At 37.8% G+C, this 18437-nt stretch overlaps 1 protein-coding gene across 1 annotated transcript; it reads right to left on the bottom strand.

The window, feature by feature from the left end:
* Positions 1 to 9606: 9606 nt before the first annotated feature.
* On the bottom strand, positions 9607 to 14642 carry LOC107808670 (uncharacterized). Its single transcript, XM_075217937.1, has 3 exons — positions 13856 to 14642; positions 10325 to 11170; positions 9607 to 10077 (listed from the first exon to the last, which is right to left on the bottom strand). The coding sequence occupies exons 1-2, from the start codon at positions 14318 to 14320 to the stop codon at positions 10403 to 10405; spliced, it is 1233 nt and encodes a 410-aa protein (XP_075074038.1). The 5' UTR covers positions 14321 to 14642; the 3' UTR covers positions 9607 to 10077; positions 10325 to 10402.
* Between the last annotated feature and the right edge of the window lie 3795 nt (positions 14643 to 18437).

The raw sequence follows: 18437 nt of genomic DNA, 5'->3' as shown, positions 1-18437 counted from the left end.
GGCATTAGCAAATCATTTGGCTGAGAACCCGGTTGATGATGAATACCAACCTTTGAGCACTTACTTCCCAGATGAAGAGGTAAATTCAGTTGAGGCAATATCTAAAGACACCCATGCTTGGAAAATGTTCTTTGATGGGGCGGTAAACACAAAAAGTGTTAGAATTGGGGCGATCTTAATCTCACCCACCGGCCAGCATTATCCAGCCACAGCCCAGCTTTGGTTTTTTTTGCACAAACAACACCGCCGAGTATGAAGCCTACATTATAGGTATGAACATGGCAATCGACCAAGATGTCGAAGAGTTGTTAATCATGGGAGACTCGAACCTGATTATCCGACAAGCTAAAGGAGATTGGGAACCCGAGATGTCAAGTTTATTCCTTATAGACAACATGTGAAAGATCTTGGCAAGCGATTCAAGTCAATAGAGTTCAGGTACATCCCTCGTTGCCATAATGAACTGGCCGATGCGCTTGCTACTTTGGCCTCGATGTTACCGTACCCAGGCAATGCCCATATTGATCCCTTGGAAATCTAAATCAGGGAAAGGCATGGCTACTGTAATACAGTTGAGGCAGAGCCAAATGTTCAGCCATGGTATCAAGACATCAAAAGATTTTTGAAAAGTAAATAATACCTCGAGCAAGCTAGTGGGGACCTAAAGAGAACCATTAGACGGCATGCAAGTAGTTTCTTTTTGAGTGGCAATGTCTTGTAAAAAAGGACCCCGGACCTCAACTTGTTAAGATGTGTTGATGCCGAAGAGGCTGGAAGAATCATGTATGAAGTACACGCAAGAGTGTGCGGACCCCACATGAACGGGTATGTTTTGACAAAGAAAATCCTCCGAGCGGGCTATTATTGGATGACCATGGAAAAAGACTATTTTAGTTTTGTTCGGAAGTGTCATCAGTGTCAGGTGCACGGGGATTTGATTCATGCGCCGCCCACAAAACTGCATCTCATATCAGTACTTTGGCCATTCATCGCCCGGGGCATGGACGTCATTGGGCCAATCGAGCCAAAAGCCTCGAATGGTCATAGATTCATATGGTTGCCATCGACTATTTTACTAAATGGGTTGAAGCAATTACTCTCAAATTTGTCACCAAGAAAGCTGTGGTAGACTTCGCACACACTAACATCATCTGCCGTTTTGGTATTCTTGCAACTATCATTACGGATAATGCTGCAAATTTGAATAGTCATTTGATGAGGGAGATATGTGAACAGTTCAAGATAACACATCGGAACTCTACTCCTTATTGTCCCAAAGCCAACAGTGCCATTGAAGCAACAAATAAGAACATCAAAATGATTTTGAGAAAGATGATTCAAAGTTCCAGGTAGTGGCATGAAAAGTTGCCTTTTGCATTGTTGGGGTATCGCACTACTGTGCGCACGTCGGTCGGAGCAACCCCGTACCTTTTGGTTTACGGCACTGAAGCCGTAATACTCGCGGAATTTGAAATCCCTTCTCTCCGGATCATTGTGGAAGCTGAAATTGAAGATAATGAGTGGGTCAAAGCCCGCCTGGAGCAGTTAACCCTGATTGATCAGAAGCGAATGGCTACAGTCTGCCACGGGCAGTTGTACCAACAAAGAATGGCCCGTGCTTATAACAAGAAAGTGCGGCCTAGAAATTTTGAAGAGGGGCAACTCGTTCCGAGGCGTATTCTTCCCCATCATCAGGAAGCAAAAGGGAAATTTGCTCCCAATTGGAAAGGCCCATACATCATCAGAAAGATATTGCCCAGAGGAGCATTGTACTTGGGAGATATTGAAGGAAATGATCCTGAGGTAGCTGTGAACGCAGATGCGGTAAAAAGGTACTATGTCTAGTCCTTTTACAGCAATAGCACTATCCGATTGGAACAAAAAAGAAAATATATATACAAAAAAACAAGGAAGAAAAGACAATGAAAATGAAAAAGGAAACGGAAGGGAAGAAGAAAGTGAAAAACAAAGCAAATCAGAAAAACAAAAGAAAATCAAAAACAAAATGATTTGCCTGAACTACGTTTGACTTGATTCCGAAAGGATACGTAGGCAACCTCTCCTTGGGGTTCAGTCACACCAAAATAAAAATTCAAAGTTCCCCAAAAAGTGAAACTGGGGCAAATTTTATAATGGTTCGGCGATGATCCCGCTTGAACGGTTCCAAAGTTGTAATTCAATCCAAATTATTTTACCCCAAACCTTGTTCAAGTCCTTCCGATCAATCGGCGAAAGGTTTTCAAAATCGGAGAACGCAGTTGTTTGGATCCGATGCAATCAAACGAGAGAAATAAAATGAGAGAGTCTTATTGGTGAAAACCCACACGGGCACCATGAGGCGATGGTAAGCAGAGAAATGAAAAATGAGAGAGTCTTGTTAGTGAAAACTTGTAAATAGCACTACAAGGCGATGGTGACAAGAGAAATGAGAGAGGTCGATTGGCAAAAACCCGAAAAGGGCGCCGTCGATCGAAAAGAAGAAACCCTTCACCACCATTGGTATTGAAAGAGTCATGACAAGGTTTCTCGGTTTAAAAACACGGGTCGCAATTGGTATGTGAGAAGTTGGATAGTTATGCGGATCGGGTATCCAGTCCAAGAAGCATGTCATGTCTATTGAAGTCTGCATGCACCCCAGATAAGTCCTTCTTTCCTCCCCAAAAGGGACATTTCTCCTTAAATTCATTTTCTTGTCCTTTATTTAATTTTCCTTAAATCCTTTTCGGTCTAACTCTGTTTTAAAACTAATACAAAGAAAATGTGGCAAGACCGGCTTTACAGGTTTTTGCCTAACAAAAGCTAAAGAAAAGCACCCAGCCTTAGCGGGTGCATCAAGTTGATCACGACTAGCCATGATGGCTGATGCTTTGAAATCAAAGTTATTGAAAAGGAAAAGAAAGCCAAAGGCGGAATAAAGTGAAAGGGTCGAAGCACCACGTGGGTAAGCTGTCATGAAATCTTAAAAGCTGAGTCCCTCGGTTTGAAAGATAGATTAATCTTCAGAAAACTACTAAATAACAAAGGTTCTCAACAAAGGTTCGGGCCGAGATCGAGTGATCGAGACAATCAAGGCCAAAAAACAAACCGCTATTTCAAACTAACAATTATTCTTTGTTTAAAATTGAAACAGGTGCAACCCAAGGCAACCATACAAAAGCAGGTGCAACCAAAAGAAAAGTTGCGCAAAAGCTAGAAACAGCTTCGCAGAAACAATCAATCCAAAAGGGAAGTTTTCCTCCAAAATTCTTTCCTGCATTTTATTGAAATAAAAGAAATGAAAAGGAAAATGAAAAAAAAGGAAGGAAAGAAGAAAAACCGAACAAAATGATAGTTCAGACTCCCTAATCTCAATCTTTTACGCCTTTTGCCAATATTAGGGCTCCAATCCCTAAGTTGAGATTTAGACATAGGGCCTCCATTCCCTAGTCGCCTTTTTGCCAACATTAAGGCTTCAATCCCTGAGTTGAGATTTAGACATAGGGCCTTCATTCCCTAGTCGCCTTTTTACCAACATTAGGGCTCCAATCCCTGAGTTGATGCTTCTAGACATATGGCCTCCATTCCCTAGTCGCCTTTTTACCAACATTAAGGCTCCAATCCCTGAGTTGAGATTTATACATAGGGTCTCCATTCCCTAGTCGCATTTTTACCAACATTAGGGATCCAATCCCTAAACTGAGATTTAGACATAGGGCCTTCATTCCTAGTCGTCTTTTTACCAACATTAGGGCTCTAATCCCTGAGTTGAGATTTAGACATAGGGCCTCTATTCCCTAGTTGCCTTTTTACCAACATTAGGGCTCCAATCCCTGAGTTGAGATTTAGACATAGGGCCTCCATTTCCTAGTCGCCTTTTTACCAACATTAGGGCTCCAATCTCTGCGTTGATGCTTCTAGACATAGGGTCTCCATTCCCTAGTCGCCTTTTTACCAACATTAAGGCTCAAATCCCTTAGTTGAGATTTATACATAGGGCCTTCATTCTCTAGTCGCCTTTTTGCCAATATTAGGGCTCCAATCCCTGAGTTGAGACTTTGACATAGGGCCTTCATTCCCTAGTCGCCTTTTTACCAACATTAGGGCTCCAATCCCTGAGTTGAGATTTAGACATAGGGCCTCCATTCCCTAGTCGTCTTTCTACCAACATTAGGGCTTCAATCCCTAAGTTGAGATTTAGACATAGGGCCTTCATTCCCTAGTCGCCTTTTGCCAAAATTAGGGCTCCAATCCCTGAGTTAATGCTTTTAGACATAGGGCCTCCATTTCCTAGTCGCCTTTTGCCAATATTAGGGCTCCAATCCCTGAGTTGATGCTCTTTAGACATAGGGCCTCCATTTCCTAGTCGCCTTTTGCCAACATTAGGGCTTCAATCCCTGAATTGATGTTTTTTAGACATAGGGCCTCCATTCCCTAATCTTTCCTCCTAAGGACACACGATCCTTACTTTATTGCTTTTAATAGAGAGATAATGTAGGTTTTGGTTACAAATAACTCACGAAAGTTTCTTAGTAAAACTGGGGAAGAAAAATTTCGTTCATTTGTCTGTTTTGGTGTCTGAGCAGGTTTGACCTCGAGGCGCAGGATTCGAGGTGACCAAAAGAATGAGTCTCAATCTAGAGCAAAAGAAAAGGAGAAAAAGAACAAAAATAAAGAAATGAACTCAAAGGTTGAAACTGAGAAGGATGCGGACTGTTCAAGATATGATTGAAGTCACAAGCCTCGCAGGTCCCGCCTTGATCTAAAGCTGAAGAATGAACAAGCGGTTACAGCTGACGAGCATCAAGATTCAGATCGGAGTCTGCAGCAAGACCTAACCAAGGCTCAAGATCATGCTTCAAGAGATTTATATAGATAGGAATCTTGTAACTCGTAGTTGATAGGTTTAGCTAGTTTAGCTTTTGATTTTCCGTTTGGTGTAATAAGGGGGTCAGCAAGCAGTAGCAGCAGCAACAGTAAAATCACAGCTCCCAGTAGTCCCTCACAAAACTTCCAGAACTACACTGACCTGATTCCTTTATAGCCAAGGATATGTAGGAAACCTTTGAAGCAAGGTTCGGTCAGATTCTTTTCAAAAAATGCTTCTCATGGAGTGTCAAACGGGCAAAAATCCCTCGGGATTGCTCATTTTATCTTTGCTCGAAAACCCTTCGTGTCTCCGAGCAAAGAGGAGCAGTTGTGAGCACGTGATTTTGCCTCGCATGAATTACTCCTACAGAATTCCAAAAAATAGATTTTTCCTTTTAATTATTTATTATTTTAGGAATTACTGTAGAATTTTTCTGTTTGTTTGCATTTTGTGTGCATGTTTAATCTTGTTCAAATCATATAAAATACAAAAATACATTGTATTTGCATTTAGGATTTAGTTTTACATTTTTAGATTAATTAGTAAATTAGTGTTTTACAAAAATAGAAAAAAGCACAAAAAGTAACTCATTTTTGCATTTTTAATTTTCGAGCTTCGAATTTTGGTAGTTTTTCTTTTAATTTAGTATTTAATTAGTTGTGGTAATTATTATTTGGAGTTAATTAATTTAATTTGGTAGAATAATTTAGTTTAGGGATTAATTTCTATTTTATTTTTAATTTTTGAAAAGAAAAAGATTTTTGAAATAAAAAGAAAGGGAAAAGAATAAGAAGAATCGGAATTTTGGGCCAAATACATCAAATTCCTCAAGCCCAAATCAAATGCACCCGAAACCCAACCAAAACCCGTTCCCCTACCCGGTTCAAACCCCTCAGCGATCCAAACGACGTCGTTTCAATTACCCTTGATCAGGGTCGTCGATCTTAATTGATCGGACAGTCCGGAACTGAGCCTTATCCCATATAAAATTGTCCGAAAACGTCCCCCCTACCCTTCACTCATCTCTCAGTCTCTCATGTAACGCCACCACCTGCCGCCTGCCGGAAATCGCCCACGGCGGCGGCCGGCGTCCAATCGCCATGAAATTAACACTGAATACTCTCCTCACCCCCCCCCCCTTCCAAATCCCCGTTCACTTTCCCTCAAATCCGGCCTGAGCTCCTCGAATATCAGATTAAAACTCGGAATCCTAGCGCTACCATAGTTTCTCCGGTGGCGTCACCACCACCAATTGACCCCAAACTAACACCAAAGAACCCCCAAGCCTTCCTCGTCCCAAATCTGTCACTCTTTTCCCTCGAATCACCCTAACTTTTGTCGAAACTTGAATCGAAGTTGAAGATTTAAAAGACCAAAATCAGAATCTCTTGAATCTGTGGCATGCATGACATAGGCTTCCAGTTTTCCGAGTTTTGAAATCTGATTCAAGGCAAAATTAATGTGTCTGCTTATTCTTGACAAAGAACAAGCGGTTAGTATCAATTTTGTTTAAATCAGGGCATCCAGAAGTGATTATTTGAGTTGGTAAGTCCTCCTTTCTCTTATCTTTTCTGTCCATTTTGTTATTTCACCACTTACTCCTCTTCCTTTCTTCTCATTTTCGTGAGTAGACTGAAAATTGACCAAGGTTCTGAACCTGGGCTTCTTTTTTTTGGATCGATCCATGTCTATATTTGTTCCGGCTGTGTTTCAGTTTTCCTTTAAACTTTTAAACGTTGTTTTATTCACTCGTCATGCTTAATTGTCACTCATGGCTTTAAGCTTCTGATTTTTAGGCGTATGATTAGTTTAATTAGATGTTGTTGGCTTGGTAATATAGTTAATTCTAGCTCATTATTTGGTTTAAATCAGTCGTTTAGTTTAGATTTTGGTTTTGAAATCATTTAATTGGTCTCTTCTTCTGCTCTTCATGAATTACCAAATGGATTTTCTTATTGGCTTTGGGCTTTGGGGTCATTTCTAACCCATTTTCAAGGGGAGCCCGCTCAATTGGGTTTAAGCTATTGGGTCAACTTGACCCATGAGGTAGGCTGGGGTAATTAACAGGACTTAAAGGGGTAGTCTAGGAATTCTAGGTGAGGGAATCTCTTTTAACTGAATAGGAAGCTTCCTAAAAGCTGGGGATTGGGACTTATTTGAAAAACTGATTTTTAAGCTAGGGATTAAACAGCAAAAGTGAAAATTCCAAAAGGGGTAAGGTGCAAAAATTGAATACTTTTAGGTTGCCTTAATGACTTGCCTATAAAGGCACCCTTTCTTCAGGCTCAAGGGGGAGATTTTTTAGAAACTGAAAATCTCAAAAAACTGTAACGGCTGAGTTTTTTGAAAAAGTCTGAATTCCATTGCTGAAAACTATTAAAATTCTGTTTTGGTTTTGGATTCTTGAGTCTTTTATTAGCTAGAACTTATGAAGAATTTCATAATCATGCTGGGATTAAGAAATTGTTTGAATCTAGTTTGAGGTTGGGTTTGTGGTTTGCTGAATATCACTGTATCATTGTTGGTTTCTTATTGGGTTACTGCTGCTGCTTATTGTTGAATCTTCATTTCTTTGTTTCCTGTTTTCATCTCCAGGTATTTTCGGCACTATGGACATCACTTAATTGTAATATGAAGCTGGGACTTGGAAATATGAAAAGTTGATTTTATTTATTGTTTAACCTTATTTCTTCTCCATTTAATCTCATGTATAGATGTAAGATTTTGCCCTAAAAATGTTCTAATTAGCATATTGATCATGAATAAGATATCATAGCATGAGATTGAAGCTTTAAACGTTCAGATTTTTCTGTTTAAGTTATCAGTTTTGCTCGAAAGTGGCTATAAGTGAAAGAAATGTTTAAGGTTGTATCTACAGTAACGTATAGGCCACTGTTGAATTGTTTGCTGATGTTTAACTGTTATGGGGTTGGGCTGATGTGTTAAAATCATGGTTGTTTAATGTCAATCCTACAAGTTCTGTTAATATGAGATTTAGTCGAGGTTTAAACTCTTATGCCCTTACTTCGAGTTAGCTTGGGGGCTTTGAAAGCTAAAATTGCATACTGTATAGTTCTCAGAATTGGACTTTCAATTGTTTTCAAAATCATGTCATTGCTAAGATCTTATAATTGTCCATTGAGTAATTAAAGGTTGATTTAAAAGCTGATTGTATATATACACTGGTTCCACTGATAGCCATTTGGATTTACGTTGATCCCCTGCGACTTCAGTCATTGCTTGTGCGCTATGGGGACTCGATGTTGAGTCCTGCATTCGTTGACTTCAGGGTCCCGAAGATTGGGCTCGCTCTTGGGCCCAAACCTGAAGGCGCCTACGAATGGGACTTGGACCCATTCCGCCTTTATTGAACCCTGTCTTCTCGCCAATTGTTTGTGATAGGCCAAGACCCTTTGTTTAAATAATTAACCTTTCTTTTATGCAAGCTTTTTAGTTAGTTTTTTTGAGTAAAACCCCGAATTCATTTAGCGTTTAACTAATTAGGTCCCTAATCAATTAAGGTGAGCCATATTAGTAGCACAAATAGTCTATGATCCTCCAAACTTTAGTTTGAATACCCTTTTAAAATGGAATTGAGGTGCGTCGCGCCAGATAAAATCTCAAACACGTGGCCCTTACTTAATTATTCCTTTTTAAATCCTTAGAATTCAAGGCGGGTCATTTAACAAATTTCCATGGCCCTCACAAAGTTAAAAACGCGTAGTTGCTTTAGGCGCGCTATTTTAATAATATTACCTTCCTAAACTCGGGTGTGCATTTCATGTGACCCAAATCCAAATCTCAACAACGTTGAATAAGATGTGTTTCGGATTGCGGGTGCATTTCATATGGCATGGTCCAAAGACGTGTTTTAAATAACGTTGAATCCTCCTAAAAATAATTTAAAAGCGGCTAACAAGTTAAAAGTATACCATAGGTTAAAACATGTATTAAAATAAAATAATAGGCCAATTGTAATAGTTTAAGCGACCGTGCTAGAACCACGGAATCCGGGGGTGCCTAACACCTTCCCTCGGGTTAACAGAATTCCTTACTTAGAATTTCTGGTTCGCAGACTTCAAAAGAAAAGTCGAAATTCCTCGATTTGGGATTGTAAAATAAACTGGTGACTTGGGACACCAGAAAACAAAGCATCCCAAGTGGCGACTCTGAATAAAAATAAATAAATAATTCAATTTCGAATAATGTCACTTTAATTGGAAAAACTCCCTATATATCCCCTCGGGTGTAGTAAAAAGGAGGTGTGACAGCACTTATGGCTAAGTGTCAAGCGATCGAAATAAATGCCCGGAGTTCTAGAGATATATTGATATTAATGAACCGTTTGATCGTCATTTAGATGATTGTTGTATTATCATACATAAAATTTCTCTAATTAATTAAATTTTATTGTTCCTTTATATAAATAAATGTATATAGATACTAGTATATACACACGAGTTAAAACTAAAAATCACATGTATGCACACTTTATAAATTTAAATTAGCATCAACTATTTCCTAAACCATTTATTGGCGCATAAAAATCAAACAGGGAATACATATTCTCACATTGCTTTAATTTACACAGTATCTTTTTGCCGTTTTGTCTAGTCTATAACTCTATATAGTCGAGTGCGTCCAATATAACAATTTGTGGAAATTGTACTTATCGAACTAAACAACAATCAATTTATGCGAGATAGAGTGTAGTTGTCATAATCAAAATCTCGTCCAGTCCTCAAGTATGCAGTAAGAAGTAATCAAAATGGCAGATTTTGGCATTCGTTGTATGTTTCCAGATCTGAAGTACACATACTTTTCTTAATCTTGTTTCTCTAATCAAACACTTGGATTTTTGTCAATGGCTTAGGTTCAACAAAAATAAGGGTTACAACTCAGGATGAACCAACTCAAGGAAAGGTTTCACATGACTAAACACTGAAGCTGAAAGAAGATGATCAACCAACACTTGGGACAAAGCCATGACCTATATGTACACCGTTGTTTCAGCCAACCGTACTGTTGCTCCTGTTGCCGAAAGACTCAGGAGACAGATTCCAGTATTTGAGAGTTGTTTACATACATGAAAAGCTGCTTATTGCCCTCAACCTCTTACCAGAAATATGAAAAACATACTCTCTGCTTGTTTTGTTGATGCAAACAGCTGTAACTTGTGATACTTTCCTGGGCAGTATGTTGTATCGACTTACAGCAAAGTGTGAAGATACCTGAACCAAAGCCAAAACTTTAAACTAAACCACTAGGCTCGAAAAGCTTGACATATGAGTTGTCCACGAGATTATCTTGTGCTATTTAGGAGTATATTCACCAAGTCAGAATGAAAAAAGCAAGCTTGTGTTTCCGGTTTTCTTTGTTTTTCTAGCCCATTTTTCTTATTGGGAGACAGGGATGGGCTGGAGTGACTGAAGACAGATTTAGCAGACAAAGTTTCTTAAGCGAAAAAAGTTTACATACCTGTAGATAGGAGACCAAGACTGGTTCTCAAACAGATGCAACGGAGAGAAACTTCAAAGCATCAGTATTCTTAATTCACTAAGTTTGATGCATAAATTCTCTCAACACAAGCTCCACTTCTCCAACTACCCCAAGTTTCTTGAACCAACGAGCCAATATTTCTGAAGCTTCTCTACCAAGCACAATACCATCCCTCTCCAAATTCATCAAAACATCAAGTGCCTTGCCCAGGTTGTTTTCGGTTTCATAAGCTGACAACAGCAGTGCGATACACTTGTCATTAGGTTCTATGCCAGCTCTTCTCAAATTTTCAAACGCAATACAAGCCTCGCTCAATTGACCAGCCACAACATAGGCATTCATCAGCAGCCCACAGAAGGTCGCATCAGGGATTATTCCTGCCAACTGAAGAGCATCAAAGACCCTTTGAGCTCCTTTGCTATCACCAATCATCGAATAGGCTCTAAGAATTGCTTTATAAACTTCTCTTCCAGCATAGATCTCTTGTTCTTCCATTTCCTTTAGTAAAGCCTCTCCCTCGCCAAGCATTCCAGCTCTGACGTACGCCATGATCATTGACCCGTAGGATCTCTTATCTAATGTTACTCCAAGCAACCTCATCTCTTCAAAAGTATCTTCAGCCATCTTAAGGTTACCAGCCTTGCTATACATGTGAACTAAAGCCGTGAGAACCACCTGATCACATGTGAAGCCTCTAGTCTTCATGGCTAAGAGCATACTTTCAGCTTCTCTCGGCCGATCCTGCTTTGCATGGCCATGAATTATCTTGGTGTAATCACGAACATTGGCTTCAAATGATTCTTCTAAGAGGGACACTTCAGCTACCTGAGATACAGAAAGTGCACCAAAGGAACTAATAAGTTGACTGAATTCCTCGGTCTTCATTCAAAAAACAAAATTCATAGTTTGGTGAACAGATTAGTAAGCACATAGTTCACTAAAAGAAAATTCACAATAACTGTGGCCCTGTTTCTGATTCCTATCTTTCCTTTCAACTAGGATCAAGAGAAGCATGTGTCTTCACTTGTTCTTAACCAAATTGTGATTCAATAACTGATCGATAGTGAGGCTCTATGGAAAATTCCAACAATTTTGGGGCTAGAGTGGTCAGAAATTAATACACTTGAAAGGTCTAATATTGAAAAGGAGATGGATAACTCTTTATAGATAAATGACACAATGGAATAGAAGAATCAAATGCTCTTTAGGAGAATACTAATACTAGAGAACAACCCATAGATTAAATATTAGTCACCTTATGGATTTGGAAGATTGGAATTGCGACCCTCTGAAAAGGAAAATAGAAAGGCTTGAGCTTTTCATACCCATGAATTTTCTAGGTATAAGTCAAACACTGGCTTCAAATAACTCAACCGCGTGGGAAGGCTTACCATAAACCAGTTAAGGTAGCAATCCCTTAGGCACACACAAAGATACAGATTAATCTATATATTACCACTTAAGAAAAGTTATGTTAAAATATTCTATATTCATGGACTAATAATGAATTAGAAGATCTTCATGGTATTCTAATGATCCTATAGTTTCCTGATTGAAAGGGATTCCAAATAATGACACGGCAAGTATCTGGCGTGATGCATTTACACATACTTCAAAGTGCAGTTTTCCTCCCTATAGTTTCGAAATAAGCTAAGCTCTTAAATTGCTGGTCTGTGCCCTCGCCCCCTACAATAAAACCTCCACCCTCTCCCTAGGTTTAAATTAATGAAGTTGTTCGAGTATATGCTGTCATGGAACTCTTAGGATTACTAACGAAGTCGGAATTCTGCATGTTCAGTTACAAAATAAACCAGCAACTTGCAGTAAGAAATGGACAAATATACACTACAACAAAAAGGAAACAAAGCAACTCAAATAACCAGTAGCTGAGGCTTTAGACAGCAGTAATAAAATTATATCATTTAATCAAGTAAGACTTATATGCCTGTACAGGGATAAGTATGAATTCCTTTAGTAATTTTTTGGATAGGTAGATAAGTATGAAATTTTAAGAACCCTAGTTTTAGATAATCTCTAATTTGCCTTGAAAGACAAATAATTTAGTATTGGAATGAAATAGACTTGAATAGAGCGGAATGGATACAAATTATTCATGTAGCCAACTACAAGAAATTTGAGATTGAGGCATAGTTGATTGAAATTGCTGGAAGGCTAGTTAGCTGTAACTACGATCTTTGACATGTGCCAGTTGCCCTCATCTCCTAGGGAGAGGGGAGCAAGCTTTTATGAGAACAAATAAGTCACTGCATCAAGTGTTTTACCACAAACCAGTAAGGTTATGCCAGAGTTAAAAGTACCAGCACTGTAGCACATCTATATGAAAATTATAGAAAGATGCCCTGTCATCTCACAGTAATGTTAATGGCAACTGGAGAAAGAAATAGGGTGGTGATGGAAGACAATTGCTCTCCAGCACAAAAAAAAAACATGACCTATCACAGAGATTAAGAGTAAAAAAGTTATAATAGATTGTCTATATTTAGACAAATTGTTTGAAACATTAGTTTGATTATGTTAAAAGTAATTAGCTAGTTTGTAATATGCTGCATCAGCTCAGAAATATTAGTACTTATATATTAGCGTGAACTGTAAAGTAAGGAGTGGAAATCATCAAGCGTTTCTGGTAGACAGGGAACAAAGTCAATTGAGCTTTGTGAGAACACAGAAGAGCAGTTTTTGGTTTTAATCCTAAAAAACAATGAGGCAACCTTCTATGCAGAAAAAGACAGAAGTCGAACATACACCTTATCACCTCAGGGAAGATATCTAAGCCATTGCCTCTCTGTTTAAAGATCAGTTGAAGAAAACAACCTCTCAACATAACAACATTATAGAAAAGACCACAGACGCCATAGAAAACATATATAGTTATTCAAGTCTTAGTAGGTCATTATGCAACTCCTAACTTCAATTATCTAATGGATAGGTGAATAAAAACTCTAATCTACTATCCAATGGATGATGATTGACAAAGATAACAACTTCGTCCAATTTGAATCTAGCTTCCCGATTCCTTCTTAGTTAACATTAAAACTAGTGCAAGGATACCAGCTATTTAGGAGATTGTCTATGATTCACAAGCTTATGAAGAAGAAACACACACTATTTGACAAGAAATGGTGTCAAATTCTTATAGGACAAAAGTTTATCCAATGCAAAGCGATCGCAGTACTACTCCGAGCCATTACTACAAACCTTTAGTGCTGAAATAGTGAGACCTCCAACTAAACTCCAGAAGTAAAGTAAAGGACAGACAAGTCATGGGAATAGATTGAAGTCTTCAACCCAAAAAAGGATCTTTAACTTCAAAAAGTAGAAAAGTAATGGTTGTAATTAACAATCTTCCACAATAGATAGAGGATTGAGTACAGAGAATACTAATACAGCAAACTTTAAGTGACAAACTCAATGAATATGAACATAAGTCAGCAGCAAGCAAGACTTTGGTGAAATCAAGAACTATGTTGTAGAGGAAGAAACTGAAATTACCTCAAAATACAAGGGATGATTCAGCCTGTCCAATTCTTTAAGTACCTCAAGCCAATCAGCTCTCTCGGGCTTCATACTCTTCACCCAAGCCTCTAACAAGAGTGACACACTACCCTTTTCAGGTGAATAGCAAATGATCTGTTGCATTAATGCCTTACATCTATTTGGCATCTTTGGTGGAAACTTCAAAATAGCTTGTTTCTGTTCCTCAGTAATATCAGAGCCAATCTTAACCCACCTATACCTGGGTTTATCATTAGCTTGGTTTTCAGCACTACCATTCTCAACTGCTACATTACTCACAGCTAATAATGGCTTAAAACCCAATTCACGGTACCCAAAAATGGTAACTTTTTGCAATGAAAAAGCACCATTTAAAGGGTACTGATGGATTCTTCTAATAGTATTGCTTAATGGAGATGTTTGAGTGGAATAAGAAAAGACATCACATGCCGCAAAACCCATGTTAAATTCAGATATTAATACAAGAATACTGCACGATTAATCGATTTCTTCCACGAAATTTTGTCGTCTCTGCTAATTAAGGTAATGTGCAAGCGGAAAGTCAGTAGAAATTCAACCGTGCAGCAAAATTTAGAAATAATAGTATTGCTTTGTAACCAGTTACACTAACACCAGCAAGTAGACGACACCGTCGTCCATTGAAGCTTCTAATATATTCCCCTTTTTTTCGCAATTTTAATTCTCAATCTGCCATCATCACACCAACCAAGAATTCGTCACGAACGAGCAGAAGCTTTTCTTCTAAAATTGGAGGGGCTAACTGGCTAAGTGGATAACAAAACGGGTTTCTTTTAATCTTATTTGGAGAAATTCAAAAATAGTCATATTAACAACTTGTCGTCCAAAAATAGCTCAAATTCAAAAGTAATAGAAATTTAACCACTTTTCATGTAAAGATAAATTTGAGCGAAAATACTGTTCAAAACCCGAAAAATACGCCAGTATATTATACTGGAGTTCCAGCATAAGTATGTTTGAACTCCAGCATATTATAATGGAGTTCCAGGATAAGTATGTTGGAACTCCAGCATAAGTACACTAGAACTCCAGCATAAGTATGTTGGAGTTCCAGCAAGTATAATTGTCCAGTATATTATACTAGAGTCAGCAAAGTATATCAGTCCAGCATAATATGCTGGAGTTCATACACAGGTGCACCAAACTCCAGTATATTATGCTGCACCGGTCTATGTTGCAGCAAAATAGTGACTATTTTTCATTGACTTCGTAAACGCTGGCTATTTTTTAATGACCAGTCCGAAAACTGGCTATATCATGCTATTTTTACGATATTACGGGGAGAAAGTCACTTCTAGGCTGTTGTTTAATACATAGCCAATATTGGTAAAGTATTTAAAACATAACCACAACTTAAAAGCCTAAGAGACCCTCCTCTTCTCCTTCTATGCTTCTTCTTGGGGGCATTTGTTTTTATACCCACTTTTTAGGTCACGTTTTAAATTGTGCTCGCTTTACAAAAATAATTGCAAGCATACCCATTTTTTCGCGTAACTTCAGCATACGGGGCTGAAGTAGCAAAGGCAATTACGCAAAACTTCAGCATTCTAGTAGACGGGATTGAAGTAGCAAGTTTTTATTTTTGTAACTGGCAAACTTCAGCAAGTTTTTCTTATTTGCTCTTGTCTCACACATGAAAAATAGGAAACAAAGCCGAACAGATTTCATCATGGCGATTAGTTTCCAGTCTGCAATATTTGAGGGAGAACATAGGCTAATAGACAAGAAAAGGATCTTGAAAAATAACAGGCAAATGTTTTAACATTTCAATGTTAAAACAGCCGAGCTTCCAACTATTACCATCAAATCTACAGAAAAAAAAATGACTTGGAGCAAATCAAGTTGCAGTAATTTTACAATACACAGAGCTTAATTAGTGTCACCGTCAGCCATAATATAACCACAAAACCTATCGTAACAAGGACATTAAAAGATACTGCATTCTTTTCTTGACAAAATTTCAACCAGAATTGAGGAAAACAAACCTGTTCCGTTTAATAACACAGTCCACCCTTTTTTACTAATAGAAAACGAAGTTGTTTAAAAAAAGAAAGAAGATAAAGAAAACGAAGGAGAAGAAAGAGGAGGAGAAAGGGGAGCTGAAGTTGTTTAGAAAAAGGGTACAAGTTAAAACGTTTTAAAAAAATGGGTATAGGTTAAATGGGGGCAACCAAATAGGGCGCCCCGTGCAATTTTTACTCTTCTTGGCTAGCGTTAGAGCCCGTTTGGATTAGCTCATTGTAAATAGCTTATAAGCTTGAAGTGCTGAAAGGTTTTTTTAAGTATTGAAACTAATTTGAAAATAAGCATTTATGTGTTTGGATAGAAGTGTTGAAACTAATAATAAGCAGTTGATGTGTTTGATTAAAAAGTGCTGATAAGCTATTCTTTTGTTAAAATGACTAAAATACCCTAGAAATTTTTCCAAAAAATTATAAATTAAAATTTTCTTTGTAAAGAGAAGAATTAACGTCGAATATGGAATGAAGAGAAAGTCAAGAATTTATTTTGGGAAGAATATTTTATAAATTAGAAAATATTATTAAGGATAAACTAGTAAAAGTGTTGGTCAAACCAAAAGTGCTTATAAGCTGAAAAGTCATAAGTTGGGGTGATCAGCTTATGACTTATGGCTGATTTTATCTTATTTTATTTTTGGTGTTTACCAAACGCGTAAATAAACCAAAAGGTGCTTATAAGCCAGTTTGACCAGCGTATAAGCTTAGCCAAACACCCTCTTAATTTAGTTGAAATTTGAAAAAAAAAAGATTTTTAAAGTTGTATTGAAAATTAGTTTTTGGAAGTTATAATTGTGTTTAGCCATAAATTTTATTTGAAAAGATATTGAAAGTTTTGTGAGTGAAAGAAAAATTTTCATCCAAAAACTGATCCAAACACCAATTTTTGGAACTTGAATTTTCTTTTTTCCAATTTTGTTTCAAAAACTGATAAAATTCTATGAACAAATAATATTTTTAATTTTTTGGTAAAAGAATAGAAAAAAATTATGTCTAAATGGGGGCTTAAGGTGTGAACTTCATAGTTCAAACTTTATAAAAAAAATATCCTGAACGCATTTCTTGTGCTTTAAAAATGCAGCTTTTTTATGTTGTATAAAGATTAAAATACAATTGACTAGTAGAACATGATGAATAGAAGTAAGAAAAATATCCTTTATATTTTGTGCTCGTATCAATTAGTTACTGTCAAGAACTTAGATTGCGTCATGCAATTACTGCAATAAAATTGTATGGGTCAAAATTAGGTCGAGTTTAGTGAATGCAAACGGACGAGTTGAGGCTGAGGTCGAAGCCAAGCACGGGCCAGTGGCGAGAAGCTGCCCAAAGAGAGAGACCAGTACCAAAGTGGAGTAGAGAACAAACATCAACAACGGTTAGAATATTCTTAGGATTATGAATAGGAATATTCCATTGAATATTCCCCCAATTGTACTTTTTAAAGGTTTTCTGGAATATCCCTTATAAATAGGAAGAGATAGGGAACAAAAGAGGGGCTTCTGGACTTTTCTGATAAGAACATCTTGTAAAGGGTTGATAATCAAGAATATACAAAAAGCTTATCTTGTCTCATCTGTTTGATTCCATTACTAAACATTCCTCTTTTATTCACAAGATCCAAGAACACGTTGTTCATTTCCATAGTCTGTTGTCACACGCTATAGTCAGAAGAAGGAATCATCTAACTCATTCAACATTTGGGTGACAAATTCCTTCTTATTACATTTAATGTCATTTGTCACATTTATTGCATGTTTTCATTCTCATATTTATTGATAATTATTGAGCATCAACTTGGCATTCATTGACTTGAACACAGTCCCTTACCATCAAAATTATCGAACTTTAGATCTAGGATTTATTATATTTAACTAGGATTCACCATTATCTACTTATTAAATTGGTTTAACAAAAAGGGCCTAAAAAGTTTTGTTCAAACAATTTGGCACCATCTGTGGGGACTTCCTAGTTAAAAAGTTTAGTTTCTTCTAGATCTAAAAAACAACAAAATCTTCCTTTTTCATGTTTGCACAAGCTAACAATGGCAGAAAAAAGGAGAGGAAAGACTGAAAGCAGTGATGGGTGTCACTACTAACCTCCTAGGCACCATCAATGAGGTAGACATGGAAGACGAGGAGAATGTGACACCGAGCGCCTCACCCAGGCAAAGTGACTCACCTCTTCCTCATGGAGTGTAACCGTTTCACATGAGAAGGGAGCCTCCACGTCCATGATGGAGGAAGCGTCGCCCGTAGTGAAAACGTTATTGGAGGCATGGTTGACAAGTACCCTAAACAATATACTCGAAAAACCCGCTCAAGGGGCGAGTAGGAACACCGTACGAGTTGACACCCTAACAACTATCAACGAGCAACACGCTCCTCCCCCAACAGGTAACACTTACATCGTTGTTAATGCAGGTAACGATGACCTCACAGCTATTCTGAGGAAAATGAAAGAAATGTAGAATGAGAATAAAGCACTCCGCGACCAAATGAGGGAGCACCAAGAAAGGGTTGATA

Source organism: Nicotiana tabacum, chromosome 7 (assembly GCF_000715075.1).
Source record: "Nicotiana tabacum cultivar K326 chromosome 7, ASM71507v2, whole genome shotgun sequence".
In the NCBI taxonomy this organism is placed as follows: domain Eukaryota; kingdom Viridiplantae; phylum Streptophyta; class Magnoliopsida; order Solanales; family Solanaceae; genus Nicotiana; species Nicotiana tabacum.
This window is presented reverse-complemented; position numbering and strand designations above follow the sequence as displayed.